The 13,014-nt window shown below is 39.9% G+C and overlaps 1 protein-coding gene across 1 annotated transcript; it reads right to left on the reverse strand.

Moving 5' to 3' along the window:
- Positions 1–1,581: 1,581 nt before the first annotated feature.
- Positions 1,582–12,997, reverse strand: enpp5 (ectonucleotide pyrophosphatase/phosphodiesterase 5). Its single transcript, XM_008398270.3, has 4 exons — positions 12,860–12,997; positions 9,517–10,419; positions 7,598–7,774; positions 1,582–5,128 (listed from the first exon to the last, which is right to left on the reverse strand). The coding sequence occupies exons 2-4, from the start codon at positions 10,394–10,396 to the stop codon at positions 4,710–4,712; spliced, it is 1,476 nt and encodes a 491-aa protein (XP_008396492.1). The 5' UTR covers positions 10,397–10,419; positions 12,860–12,997; the 3' UTR covers positions 1,582–4,709.
- Between the last annotated feature and the right edge of the window lie 17 nt (positions 12,998–13,014).

Here is a 13,014-nt window from a genome sequence, read left to right on the forward strand (position 1 = left end):
GGGAATGAGCTTCCAAGCATACAAAAAACGAAACATTAGATTCCTGTGTTTTTGGAAATGTTAAATTTTCAATAAATAATGATGGGCTGTATTTTGTTGCTGAGAAACGAAGTAAAGTTGCGAAAGTAACAGTGAAAGAGAAGCGGAACGGAGAAGCGGACAGGAGTAGCGGCGCGAACCGAGCAGCTGCAAAGCAGTGAGATCGCGAAATTAATGCTAATTTTGACTGGTAGCATTCACTTCGTAATCAGTTTTTAGCTTAGCGGTTTCTGTTCTGTATATAAAGGATAACCTGAAGAATGAACATGGGTTGATAACATCCGAAGCGGGCGCGCAGCGGCGCTGTGTTTTGAGCAGGAAGACTAAGAGGAAAAAACCCCAGCCGGAATCCGCGGCGCAGTGAGGATTTCCATGATAACAATGGCTGATCGATCATTCTTATTATTAGCAATAGATAACGAGTATCAGAGACTGAGAGAACTATGAGATCCTGGCAGTCTGAGAGGCACCTACTCAGAGATCCAAGTAGGGGAATAGCGGCGCTGCGTAGCTGCAGGGAGTCGATCACTACGGGGTGAGGCGGAGCCACTACTTTAGCAGCTAGTAGTAAACAGCTTACAGCCACGGCTAACTCCGGGAGCCAAGGTAGAAAAGCCTTTTTCCCCATAGTCCAAAAGACTGCATTTGTGGCTGCATTTTTACTCCAAAATGCAGCCACAGTGTCCAAAAGAAAAAACATAAATGCAATCATTTGCATATTGAGAGTCTACAGAGGCTGATAATCTCCCCACTCTGCTCCTGGATTACCATTTAAATTTTTGAGTTTTATGTCAAATCCACATGAATTAAATGACAGAAACTAATTATCTCACTGCATCTTTGATTCATTTTGTCCAGCTGCAGACTGTTAGACTGTCCAATCAGAGTCAGGTATTGTGTAGTTGGTGCTTTTAATCAGTTTTCAGTTAACTAAATTAAAGTCTGTGGAACACAAAATGTCACTAAAATCACTCTGTCCTTCTAAAATCTTTCAGAAAATCGTAAAAATGCACAGAATCGTATTGAATTGTATTGCCCAACAAATATCGTGATACATATCGTATCCAGAATATCGTATATCGTATCGTGAAATTATTGTATCACTACACCCCTAATAAAAACCTTTCTTAATAATGCCAAGTATCTGGATAGACCTAAAATACACTACAAGATTTACAAATCACGGGTTCTGCTGTAATCTACTGTGAAAAGTTGTCACCTGAAAGTCCATCCCTTTGAGGGTCATGTTGGAAGTTGTAAGAAAATTTTGCCGGTCCAGAAAGAAATAATCAGTTTGCGCGACATAGGCACATGGAAACACAAAATAGCAGTTTGTTAGGCTGTCTGAAAACATGAAAATTCTGTCAAAATATTTGGAAATAGACTTGGTTGATGAATGAAAAACTGTAAATTTTACCTAGAGACACTGAAAAGTAGGTATCGAGTTAAAATATCTTGAAGGGGATTGGAACCAATGTATCCCCATAAACAATGTGGACACAGATAAACCTGAAGACCACCAAAAAGCAAAACAGACAAAGGTTAAGGTTTTTATGAGCCACTTTATTTTCAGAAGACTCTTAACTGCATCAACATGGCAAAGATAGAATCTGTCACTCATATTAAATATTCACTGTATCCAAATCCAAGGCAATAATAATAAACTCCTTTTTTTCAGCAAGTACAAATGAATCATTTTTGAAATATAATACTGCTGATCTTGAATAATTTCGAAATATAATACTTCACTTCCATATCAGTGGGTCTGGGAAAGAAGTTATTAGACAATACTTTTGTTTATTAAAACATTAAAAGGATGAGAAAGTAGGTAGTTTCCATATAAATGCTTTTAATTTATGAATTTAAATTTTGTAAAAAGTATATCTATATTTATATCACAGTGATGTCTGTTGTTTTTGGGCACGGTTAAGCCATTCGAAAAGCAAACGGAGAAAATTAAACCAATCTTTTTGTTTATATATATATAAGGTGCAGCAAAAATATACACACAACTGATTTGGATTCAAGTCTTCTTAATCTTTTCTGTAACTACACAAATTAAAAAGCTTTCAAACAAGAGTCAGCTTTTCCTTTTCGTTATTTGAAATAGCTACTATGAACTAGAAGTGCAAATTAGAGGCTACACGTCCTAAGAAGCATCCAACACCTTGTTTCGATCCTGTAGTGCAAATCAGGGGATCGTGTCTTGCGAGTCGTTCCAAAAAATTTTTCTCAACCAAATTGACAATAAACCCTAGAATTCTAAGACACAGTACAGACAGATTGCAATTGCACTTCACATTTCACCGACAATATGGCCATGGTTACAACACTGAATTACGACAGTAAGTAGCGAAATACACAGTCATCTATGAAAGAAAAAGAAAGCCCTCCCGAGACAGTCAACAATTAAAGCCCCCTTCACACCGGACTGTGACTGGGCCACGAAAGACCTTCTGCTCTGAATGCCTTCATGAGCGGATCCGATGGTGTCAGATAAGGCGCGCACACCCCCAAATTGTGCATATGGGCAGTTTGCAGGAAGGTTGCAAAATTATTCAGGCTGCAGTTTAAATGCAAAACTTTTGTCATTAGTGGTAGCATTTTGACAGGATGGTCAAAAACACAGTAGAGAAAGCGGATGTACTCCATCATATAAGAGCATAGTAGAGACATTTCACTCTAAAATGAGGTTTTCCAAATGTCCTAAGGTACATTTGTTTTAAATTTTCAACTACGATAAAAATCCAGGAGACTAGGGCCGCCTTAATCTGGTGTGACGGGGGCGTAACAGACCAGAAGACAGAATGAACGCTCGAGAGAGGTGTACTTTGTTTAGTTTAAAGGCAAATGGTAGCTGACTATGAAAGAGCAAGGTAGTGTGACGTGAATGCCCTACACATGAAGTAGCTTGACACACTGAGTGAATTTTCCAGGTAGCATTCAAAATGAACAGTGACAATGACCAGTCTCCTGAAGCTACAGAAGTTGGTTTTTTTTATACTTTAGCAGAATCACAGCATTTCCAGTATAAAGTAACATCTTCTCCGGTGCTCAAACCACAAGCAGAACAAGTGGTGGAAAACTCTAAGTAGACTTTGGTCCTCCTTTACTTCATGACATACAAATCTGATTTGCATAGATTTGAAAATGTCAAATCAAAATTTGCTTGCTGCCTAAGAATAGCTCAAAAGTAGCATGTTGAACAACTATTTTTAATCTCCGACACGTTTCCACCTCTTTCTGCTAGTAGGAAAGCAGACGAGAGACGGCAAAAAATTCTCCACACACTTCACTGGTGGACTTTTTCCGTGTAAAAACTATGAACGCTTAAAAGGCAAAGATTGTCTGAAGGCATACCCAGTTATCTGATTTCCACACCTGTTGCTCTCAGCATCTCTTGTTGGACATAGGATCATAAAAGCTGGTTCCAAACAGTGGACTCTCATGCAGACCCCAAATAATTTAATCTAGAATAGGAGCTAAGAAATTAGACAAAAGATTTTTTTTAAATAGCGTAATTTGTTTAGATCCTAACAACCAAAGGTTTTCCATAGTTGCCAATGTATCTACTTATACATATAAGTATAATCTGGATCATAGATCAGTATTGTTCATGTTGGATAATATGTAATCTCCTTATATACACTACTAGCCTTTACGAGACTCCCCACCTTCAATGGCACTCCTGGTAAATGTGTGTAAAAGCATTAAGATAGCGCAGTCTCACTAAAGCGCAACTTAAAATTTGAATGTAATTTGACCTAATGACCAGTCAAGAGTTAAGATTTTAATATTAAAAGTTCAGTACAAGTCAAATCTAACCAAAGCACACAGCTCCAGTAGAGGTCACAGTAGAGTTTAGAAATCTCCTGGTAGGACAAAAAATGAGCAAATTTGTGTCATTTAATGACTTAGAAAGATCAGCATTCATCTAACTTCATTAAATGGAATGTTTTTTGTCTGTGTTTTTGTCATTGAAATTTTGTCCAACTAAAATTTTTTTTATAAATTTCACATTTTTTGAAGGTATTCTGAGAGAAAAATGCTACTGTAACTTAAATATTTTTTTCACACATTTTTACCAAGTATACCAATAAGTGTGAGCAAAGACCACGCCAATGCAAAAGCAGGTATTTCTACTTGTGCAAATCTTTCTTTGATTTAGTCAAATGTATGCTTTTGAATAACTTATATCCTTTTTGTCACAGAAAAATAACTCTTTTTTTTTTTCTACAAGGATAGATGTCCAAGCAAACATGAACTGACCTTCACTATCAACTATAAAACACCTTTGGTAGATTATCAATCTGAGCATACTGATGCCTCTGAATTATCCCAAGTCATAGTTTTTGCCACCAAAAGTTCCAGCTTCTCAGAACCACCGATTAAAAATCCACTCTTAGTCCTAAATCTCTATGCAGAAAGTGACACTGAAGTTGTTACATGATCTCAAGTTAAATTCACATCAAAGCATGGTTACATTGTTTATTTTATTTTATTTTTTATTAAACCTGCACCAGAAGCAAACCCTATAAACGTTTCGCTTGCACAACCACATCTGTTGGCGTTAAGGAAACATTTAGAGAACGCTTTTGGGCCGAGCAGGGTATCTTGGGGAGCGACCGCCCCTCTTCTTTTCCGTCTCTAATCCTTTCAAACTTCCTCAGCTACAGGTGCAAGTCCTCTTGCAGTAAGGGCTGCGACATCTCCCAACTTCTGTGTTTGAGCGCAGGCCGCTGTTTTAGCGTCACCAATATGACGTAGACCACTAGGAATCCGAGGACCATCACCACGCCGATGAACGAACCCACAACCGGGGCGTACGAGTACCTACTGACCTTAGGGGGAGGGGTGGAGTGGGCCGAAGCGGGAGCTGAAGTAGTCGGCTCTGAGGACAGCAAGTCCCGGACGTTTAGGAGCGAGCCGTTGTTTGGCAGAGGCTGGATGGCCAGGATGTGGCACATGAGAGGGTAAAGGTCAACAGATCGCATGGAGGCCTTGATATAGTTCTGGCGAAAGGCCGGACCGCGGGCCACAAACACCGGCTGCATGTCGCGTAAGGTGTTGTTGTAGCCGTGGTTTCCAACTGAGGAGGAAAAAGACAACAAGTCTATGTGAAAGTTGTGATAAGTTACTTCTGTTCATCTACATATTTCCAGTTTTTTCATATGCTAAGACCCATCAGGTAATGATAGATTCCGAAACTATACATAACAAATCTAAAAGAACCATTAAAGTTAGGCAGAACTATTAATGTGTAAAGGTTATCTACGTTCCAAATTAGGTGAAGCGTTTATTTTTATACATATTTAGGGGTTTAACATAAATGGACAAGTGAAAATGTCCAAAAATAACATATTATTATTTTTTGTGTGGCTTTAAACAAACCACAGACTGAAATCTGGAACCCGTTGCATAAAAAAAATAAATAACAAGGCCTGGTTATGGTACCAACTTGGAAACATGTTGTTATTCTCTGTTCTGGTGGAGATCAGATGACAGATTGCAGAATAATCCACTTTTCTTAGTTTGGTTTATGAACCTTTAGTCTCTGGAACAAACTAATCTTAATTTATGCTAAATTATATAACATATTTACTGGAGATGTGGCGATCAGGTTTTTTCCTGCCGATTCCGATCACCCATGAGGGCCGATCACCGATACCGTATCACATAATTATTATTTTTTTTATCATAAACACTACCGGTTACATTATGTGGAAAAAGGAACCATGAATTCACCTTAATTTAGACAAAAACTTGTTTTTAATAACTTTTTCCAAGGAAAAAACAAAACAAAATTCTGCAAATTGTACTGCTATCAGTAATACTATCTTTAACAGACTGAAAACATATGAAGGCTCTGAAGAGGCTAAATAATGTAAAAAGTTCAAATAAAACTTCTCAACATTGCCAAAAAATTCAAGCATAAAACTTAACATTCAAAGGCAAATACAGATTCCATTACAATAAAGAGCCACCTTAAGCCACCTGAGTTATTGCATGAAAACTTCCTGATAGCATGGCGGCTAGCTGATTACTGCTAGTTCTGAGTGGCTGTTTCTGACTGAGCGGAGTAATTATGCAGAACAGGGAGGAGATCGATTATTTTTTCAGAGAATATCTGTTTCATGTTAGGACAGCGAAAGTTTTAATACGTGTGTAAAATTTATTTTTTTAAGTTAGATGCTGCAGCTTTAAGCAGAGGTTCGGTGTGAGAGTCACTACCAGGTGGAGCAGAAGCGGCGCTCCGTCTGTGAAATATTACTACCTGTATCACGTAGCAGCGGTTCAACAGCGAGAACAGAACCAGCGTCTTACATCGCAGCTCAAAGACTTAAATAATTTTCCAGGTTATTTGTTTAGCTTTCTTACCGTCATGCTAATCCGTGTGTTTGTAGCTGTGCGTTGCTTTACCTGCTATCTGATCGTCGCTCCATATGTCTTTTTTTACTGCAGTGAGCCTCAATGTAGCCAAACTCCGTCAAGTATGCCATTGTTTTATGCCATATTAGATTCGTCATGTTGATGCATTTTGACGTGCTTCACCCCACGTGCTTCAATTTTCCGCCACAACAAGCAAACTTCCCCATTCACTCAGTGCGTTATAGTTCCACATCGCTTCTGATTTGTTGCTGCGCGCTTGCGCAGAGTGAAGGAAAGAGGAGACCAGCTGTACAGGCAGGCTGCGAAATGAGAAGCAGGTGATCGGTTTGTGCGATCGGCAACAAGAGACCGTGATCGGCAATCACCGATCATACACTTTTTCACGGAAATCGGCCGATTATGATCGGTGGCCAATCGATCGGCACACCTCTAATATTTACTTTTTATGACCTTTTAGTAAAATCTTACTTCAATAATTCTGAGCTATTCCTTTAGCACGGCTCAACCAAATCTATAAAGCAAACTTTAAGTCGGTAATGGAGCTAAATTTAAGACACTAATGATGAGAACGACGCCTACAAAGGTGCAGTAATTCCTTAGCCATGACTTTAATTTTAATGCCAATACTCTGTCCATTAATACATAATACTGCTAGAGCACTGCTAGAGCACGGCTGTTGTTTTGTCCTCCAAAGAAAGAGTCAGCATGTTCTCCTGTAAGGTGCAGCTTCCACATGAACATTTCACTGATTAACAGGCTTTCAGCTGTGGCGGGGACAGGCAGTGTAATTAGCTAGTGTGGTACTGCTTCTGAGACATATGTTCTGACATTTTTAATCTGAACAGAAGGAGCTTTTTTCTTTTTTTGTTTTATTTTTATTGAATTAGGAAAAGCGCTGGAAGGCACAGCGATAAAACTCACAGAACTCCAACCCCCACCGCCCTGTTCTTTTCTCCGGTCCCATGAGAAAATGAATCTGGACCCTCTTCGCTAATTACATTCGGTATAACTTGTGCTAGCTTCTGGATCAGGGACAGAAATACATCACCTGTGAAGCTATAATTAGAGCAGGAAAACAGCTGCTGTTTAAAGCTAGATTTAAAAAAAAAGAAAAGAAAAAAAGGTGTGCAGAATAACCAGAATAACCTGGCAGCATTTTCAGACGTACGCATGAAGAGTCCGGTCCTGTTCTGCATGATGGTCCAGCCCTCTTTGGCCTCCAGGAGGATGGGCATGATCCGGACATTGTGCTGATAATGGAAGTGTTCGGGAATGTCGTCCTTCCTGTACGCCACCATGTTGGGGTTGGCGTCCGCCAGCATCGCGTACACCTCGTCAAGCTTCCCTACGAGACAGAGCACAGGCAAAGGTTCAAGTTTTATTTCCGACACAATGACACGTAAGCATTCATTACAATACGGTAAAAAAATATTAAATATGCAGATATGTTTATGACTTTTTCATTACTGCTCATAGCTAGTATTTTATATGATATAGACACTAAAGAAATGGGTCAAGAACTATAAGCATCTCTGCACTCCTGCTGATAAAAAACTAATTGGTTTCATTGTCTCACGGTCTAAGTCATTCTGTTAGCCTTTTCCTAGAAAACAAATGTAGCAATCAGCTTTTGTCCAATTTCCAAGCTTTAGTTTTTTGTTTGTTTTTGTTAAAAAACATTGACCTGCCACTATTTAAGTTAGCCAATTCTGATTCCTCCTTAAAATAAGATACAAGATTTATATTCAATATATTCTTGTAGTCTTTCTACAGTGAGCAGACATCCATCCAGTCACGCTTTTCGACTGTGGAATTACCTGGAGAAACCCAAACCATGAACGGGAAGAACATAAAGAAACACTCCAAGGTCGGGATTCAAACCCAGCAACTTTGTGTTGCAAGGCAACAGTGTTACTAACTGCACAATCCAGCATTAACGAAGACATGAGCGTTTTATATTGTGAGAAAAGATAACGTGATATAGCTGGTGTGAGACGGGGAGAAAAGTAGCACACAGGTTTCTAAATCTTATATTAGCGATTAGAAGAGTTGGCATTACTAACAGCTGTTTAACACACTGAAAGGTCAAAAGGATAAAATTAAGCTATGTAGCTGTATTGTTATTCAACCTTCCTGTTATTTGCTGCAAGTATTGCTCTCTCACAATTTAAATTGACCTGAAACATGTCTCTACACGCCCTGCATTATGCATTTTCTGTTTCCAAAACTTCTTCAATCCTTGATTCCTTCCTCTTTAAACACCTCACTGATGCTGAGAATGACTAACTTTGAGGCCCACTGAAAATTGCAATGGTTCAAGAGATGTAGACGTCTTTATTTCCAGACAAAAAGTAGTCCATATCATTTAACAATAATAAATTAAACAAATCATCAAGTGAAAAAGACACACACATCCACCACAAAACAGTTATTACAATATTTGAAAAAGCTTGGGGTAGGGTTGATCAATAAATCAATAACAATATATATCGTGATAAGACACGTGATCAATGTCAATAATGCATCTGATAGAACATTCAATAACTTAACTGAGCTACAATCCAGAACGACACAGTATGCTGGGGGATGTAGGCAGAGAGAAGTTTTAGCCGCTCAACCTCTCACTGCCAGCTAAGTTCACTCATTCTTTGGTCACCTAGCAATAACTTGTGGAGTAGCAGCAGTTTAAGGTTTTGCCAACGTGTCTCATAACTGTGTCAGAATAAAAACAAACAACCTAGAGTGAAAACTGATAAAACAGGAAAGGTCACGCGACCAGCTTGGCAGTATTTCAGATATTTAAAAGAAAAAAACCCAATAATTATCGATATCAACTGATATGAAATGCTTGTATCATGATACACCCATCCAGCAGGTATATCTTAAGTTGCTATTGCAACAGGCGGAGTTTTTACTATTAAGTTGTTTGACACATTGGTCATGGGACCAGGTAGCTATTTGTGATGGCGCTTTCACTGATTGTAAAAATAACAGATTTTGAACTTTCTAACCAGGAATAAGGCTATAAAAAACACCCAGCTCCAGGCACCAGATGATTATTTCATGCACCATTTAAAGTATCGTTACCTTCTTTGGGCAGGATTCCCACCACTGGACTCTTATCCACCCAGGTGTACAAATCTCTGTCCACATACTGGTCCAGTTCTATGATCTTCTCGGGGGAAAGCTGGGCCATCCCGTGGTCACTGGTCACAACGAGGTTCACTTTCTGATACAGCCCGGCCTTCTTCAGCTCATCCAGGAGGAACCCGAGCTTCTCGTCAATCCCGGCGATGATTGCGTCCATGAGCGGGCTCTGAGGTCCCAGGTTGTGGCCGCTCTCGTCCGGCTCCTCCCAGTACAGAATTCCAAAATCTACGGCTTCCCCCTCAGGCGCGGAGAACCACTCGATAATCCGCCGCACCCTGGCTTCAAAGGAAACTGAGGCGTTGTACTGGAGGTACCGAGTGGGGAACACGCCGTGAATCAGCACGTCGGATCCGGGCCACATGGCCGCTCCGCTCCGCCCTCCGTCCTTCTGAACCGTCACCCAGAGAGGCACGGCCTGCTCCCACCACCTTGAGTTGTAAACGCTGTCCGTCTCCATGGAGAAGGACAGGTTCAGAGCCGGGTCGTACATCTCATTGGCCACGACGCCGTGTGTCTCGGCGTACAACCCCGTCACCATGCTGTAGTGGTTCGGGTAGGTTTTGGTGATGTAAATGTTCTCCACAAACTCTACCTTCACGCCCTCGTCCATGATGCTGCGGAAGTTGGGAGTCGGGACGCGGTAGATGTAATCCCAGCGGAAGCCATCGAAGGACACAAGGAGTAGCTTGGGTCGTTCCTTGTGGTCGTGCTCCTGATGTTGATTGCGGTTCAGGGTGTGAGGAGAAACCAAGGGGAGAACCATGGCGAAGAGGTAGAAAGGAAGTCTGCAGCCTCCTGACGTCAAGTAGCTCAGCATAGTGTGGCTTGTAGTGACGCAACCTGCAAAACACAAACACTAAACCTGCTCAAGCAAACATTTATCTGGAAGAATTATGCATACAACATGTAAAATGACTAGAGGTGCACCAATAAATAAATCAGCTCAGTTTTTCTTAATTTTGGGAAATCAGTTATTGGCCGATGTTTACATGTGAAGCTGATATTTAGTCAACCACTGTCCTCTTTTGCTCTGCTGTAAAAGAGGTTTGACAGACGGACCGGCCCATCAGGTTGTCTGCATGTTTGCAATTAACAATAGTCAACTCACTGTTACCAACTCTATGACATTTCAGATAAAATCAGTTTCGGACAAAATCCGAATCGGCAGGTCAGACTACTCAAAGATTGGTAATCTGTGATTGGCGAGGAAACTGCAATCAGTGCACCCCTAAAAATTACAATTAAAGTGAAAATCCACCCAACCAGTCAGCTATGTCTAGTTCTGTACAGTATGCCATTTTATTGGTTTAAAAAAATGATGGGTAAAAACAGACTGTTGTTTTTTTATGATGTGATTATTGAAATGAAAGACAATATTTGAGTTCTCTCTCATAAAATTGCTATGAGAACTAAAATTGCTACATTTTCCTAATATTACGCTTGTAATATTATGACTTTTTGTAATTAAAAAAGAAAAAAAAAGTCTTAGCCTGACCCTTATATTTTGTTGTAGCATACTGATCTAAAATCAATGTCCAAATAAGTTTAATTTAGCGCCCACTCCCAACTCTCTTTTGAAAGGCATTCTTCTCATAATATCCACAAAGGACGAGTCAGTCGGAGAACAATGAGATATTTTTAGCCGTCTTTAAAACAAACACCTCTACCCATTTTATGTCTTTGAATCTGAAATGTACACACTCTTTGAAAATGGTGGGCATTTTATCACTGAAGCAGTAAATGCATTCTGCTCAACTACAATGTAGCATGCACCAGTTCTATGATGAAACTGGTGCATTCCTGTAATGTTGGATGATACTGTGTACTGTATATACAAACGAGGGACGTAGACTTAGGAAAAAGATGCAACTCTGATATTATTGTTAATTATTGAGATCATGATAGCTGGATAGATTTATGTCTGCTCAACATAGCGGTCAGCAAAAATATGCTATATTTTAAACATGTGATCTGGATGGGCTCAGTTGAAACAATGAGAGCAGCAGCTGCTCTCTGAGTGCTGCTAAAAGAGGAAGTGATGCACCAACAGCGTTCGATTATATGCCAACCTTTCTAATATGCGCTGGTAGTTTATATTTCAAAAGGAGCCAACGGCAGAAGATCTCTGTATTTTAATCCCCACATAAAAAAAGGCTGACTGCAAAGCTCATTAACAATCTCCCTCCAACCCACATAGATATCCCAAGATGTGCTTCAGGAAACAGTGAGATACTATAAATAGCTCATAACAACTGAGTATATATGTAATAAAATTCCCTTCCCTTCCTATAGAAATGCGTAATAGTCACTTTTTAATAAGCCTGTTCTTTATGCACAGAGCACAAACTCTGTAACATTGCAACTACAAAACTCAATGTATGTTATTTTGATTTTACCTAGAACTGTTGCTTTGCAGCGAGAAGTTTCTGGGTTTGAATCCCAGCCCAGGGACTTTTTGCACGTACTTTGCTCAACTGAGACCAAAATCGAACCGTTTCTAATGGAAAACCGCAAGTTGAGTCCTTCCACCAGGACAATGACCCTAAACATTCAGCCAAAATCACGATGGGATGTCCCATGTCAAAGCATATTAATGTCTTAAAACGGCTCAGTCAAAGTCCAGACCAAAATCCAAATGAGAACTGAGGCAACCCATGAAACTAACCAATCACAGATGCTCCCTGTCCAACAAAAATATTAGAATTTGTAGTTGCATTGTGACAAAAACGCAAAGATATTCAAGAGTTACGAATGCTTTTGCAAGGCATTGAATTGATGCACCTGAAGTTAATATTTTAATAGTCTGAGCTGTGGGTCCTCATCTGTTATATTCCACTACTTCAAAATGAAAAGAAAAACACTTTATTTTAGGAATTGACATGTTTTTAAAATTATTTATACCAAACTTGTGTGTAGCCGGTGTGTAATTGTTGCTAAAAAACATTGTTGTTGATGTAAATTCATATGCCCAGATTGACCTTACAGCAGCAGCAGGTTGGCATATAAACGCATCAGCAGAAATGGTGTCATTTGGAAATATATCCGATTTAATTACCCTGCACAGACAGTTAATGACGCGGGATTTAGACTGTAAAGTTTTGATACATTTCTGCAGCAGAGCTAACCTCTATGAAGCTCTGCTGGTTATTGAAAACAATAGCCAGGTAAATGTAAGCAAAACCCAGTGTGGGTTAATATAGCATCGGAAAGCGATAGATGGGAGAGAAAGTAAACACATTTGTAAATTATAATAATGAGAGGAAAAAACAAGCGGGCTTACCTTATCAGAACCCAACCTTTCCTCGGTCCTCTCCGGCTGCACAAAGAGATAAACAGCCGGACCGGTTTAGTTCTGCTCTCCTCCCGGGGCGGAAGTCCCGCCTCCTCCTCAGCCTTTCGCAGTTAGTTGTGTGTGAACCATTTTTTCTCTCTCTC

This window comes from Poecilia reticulata, chromosome 21 (assembly GCF_904066995.2).
Source record: "Poecilia reticulata chromosome 21, P_reticulata-male-v2, whole genome shotgun sequence".
NCBI classification, from domain to species: Eukaryota; Metazoa; Chordata; class Actinopteri; order Cyprinodontiformes; family Poeciliidae; genus Poecilia; species Poecilia reticulata.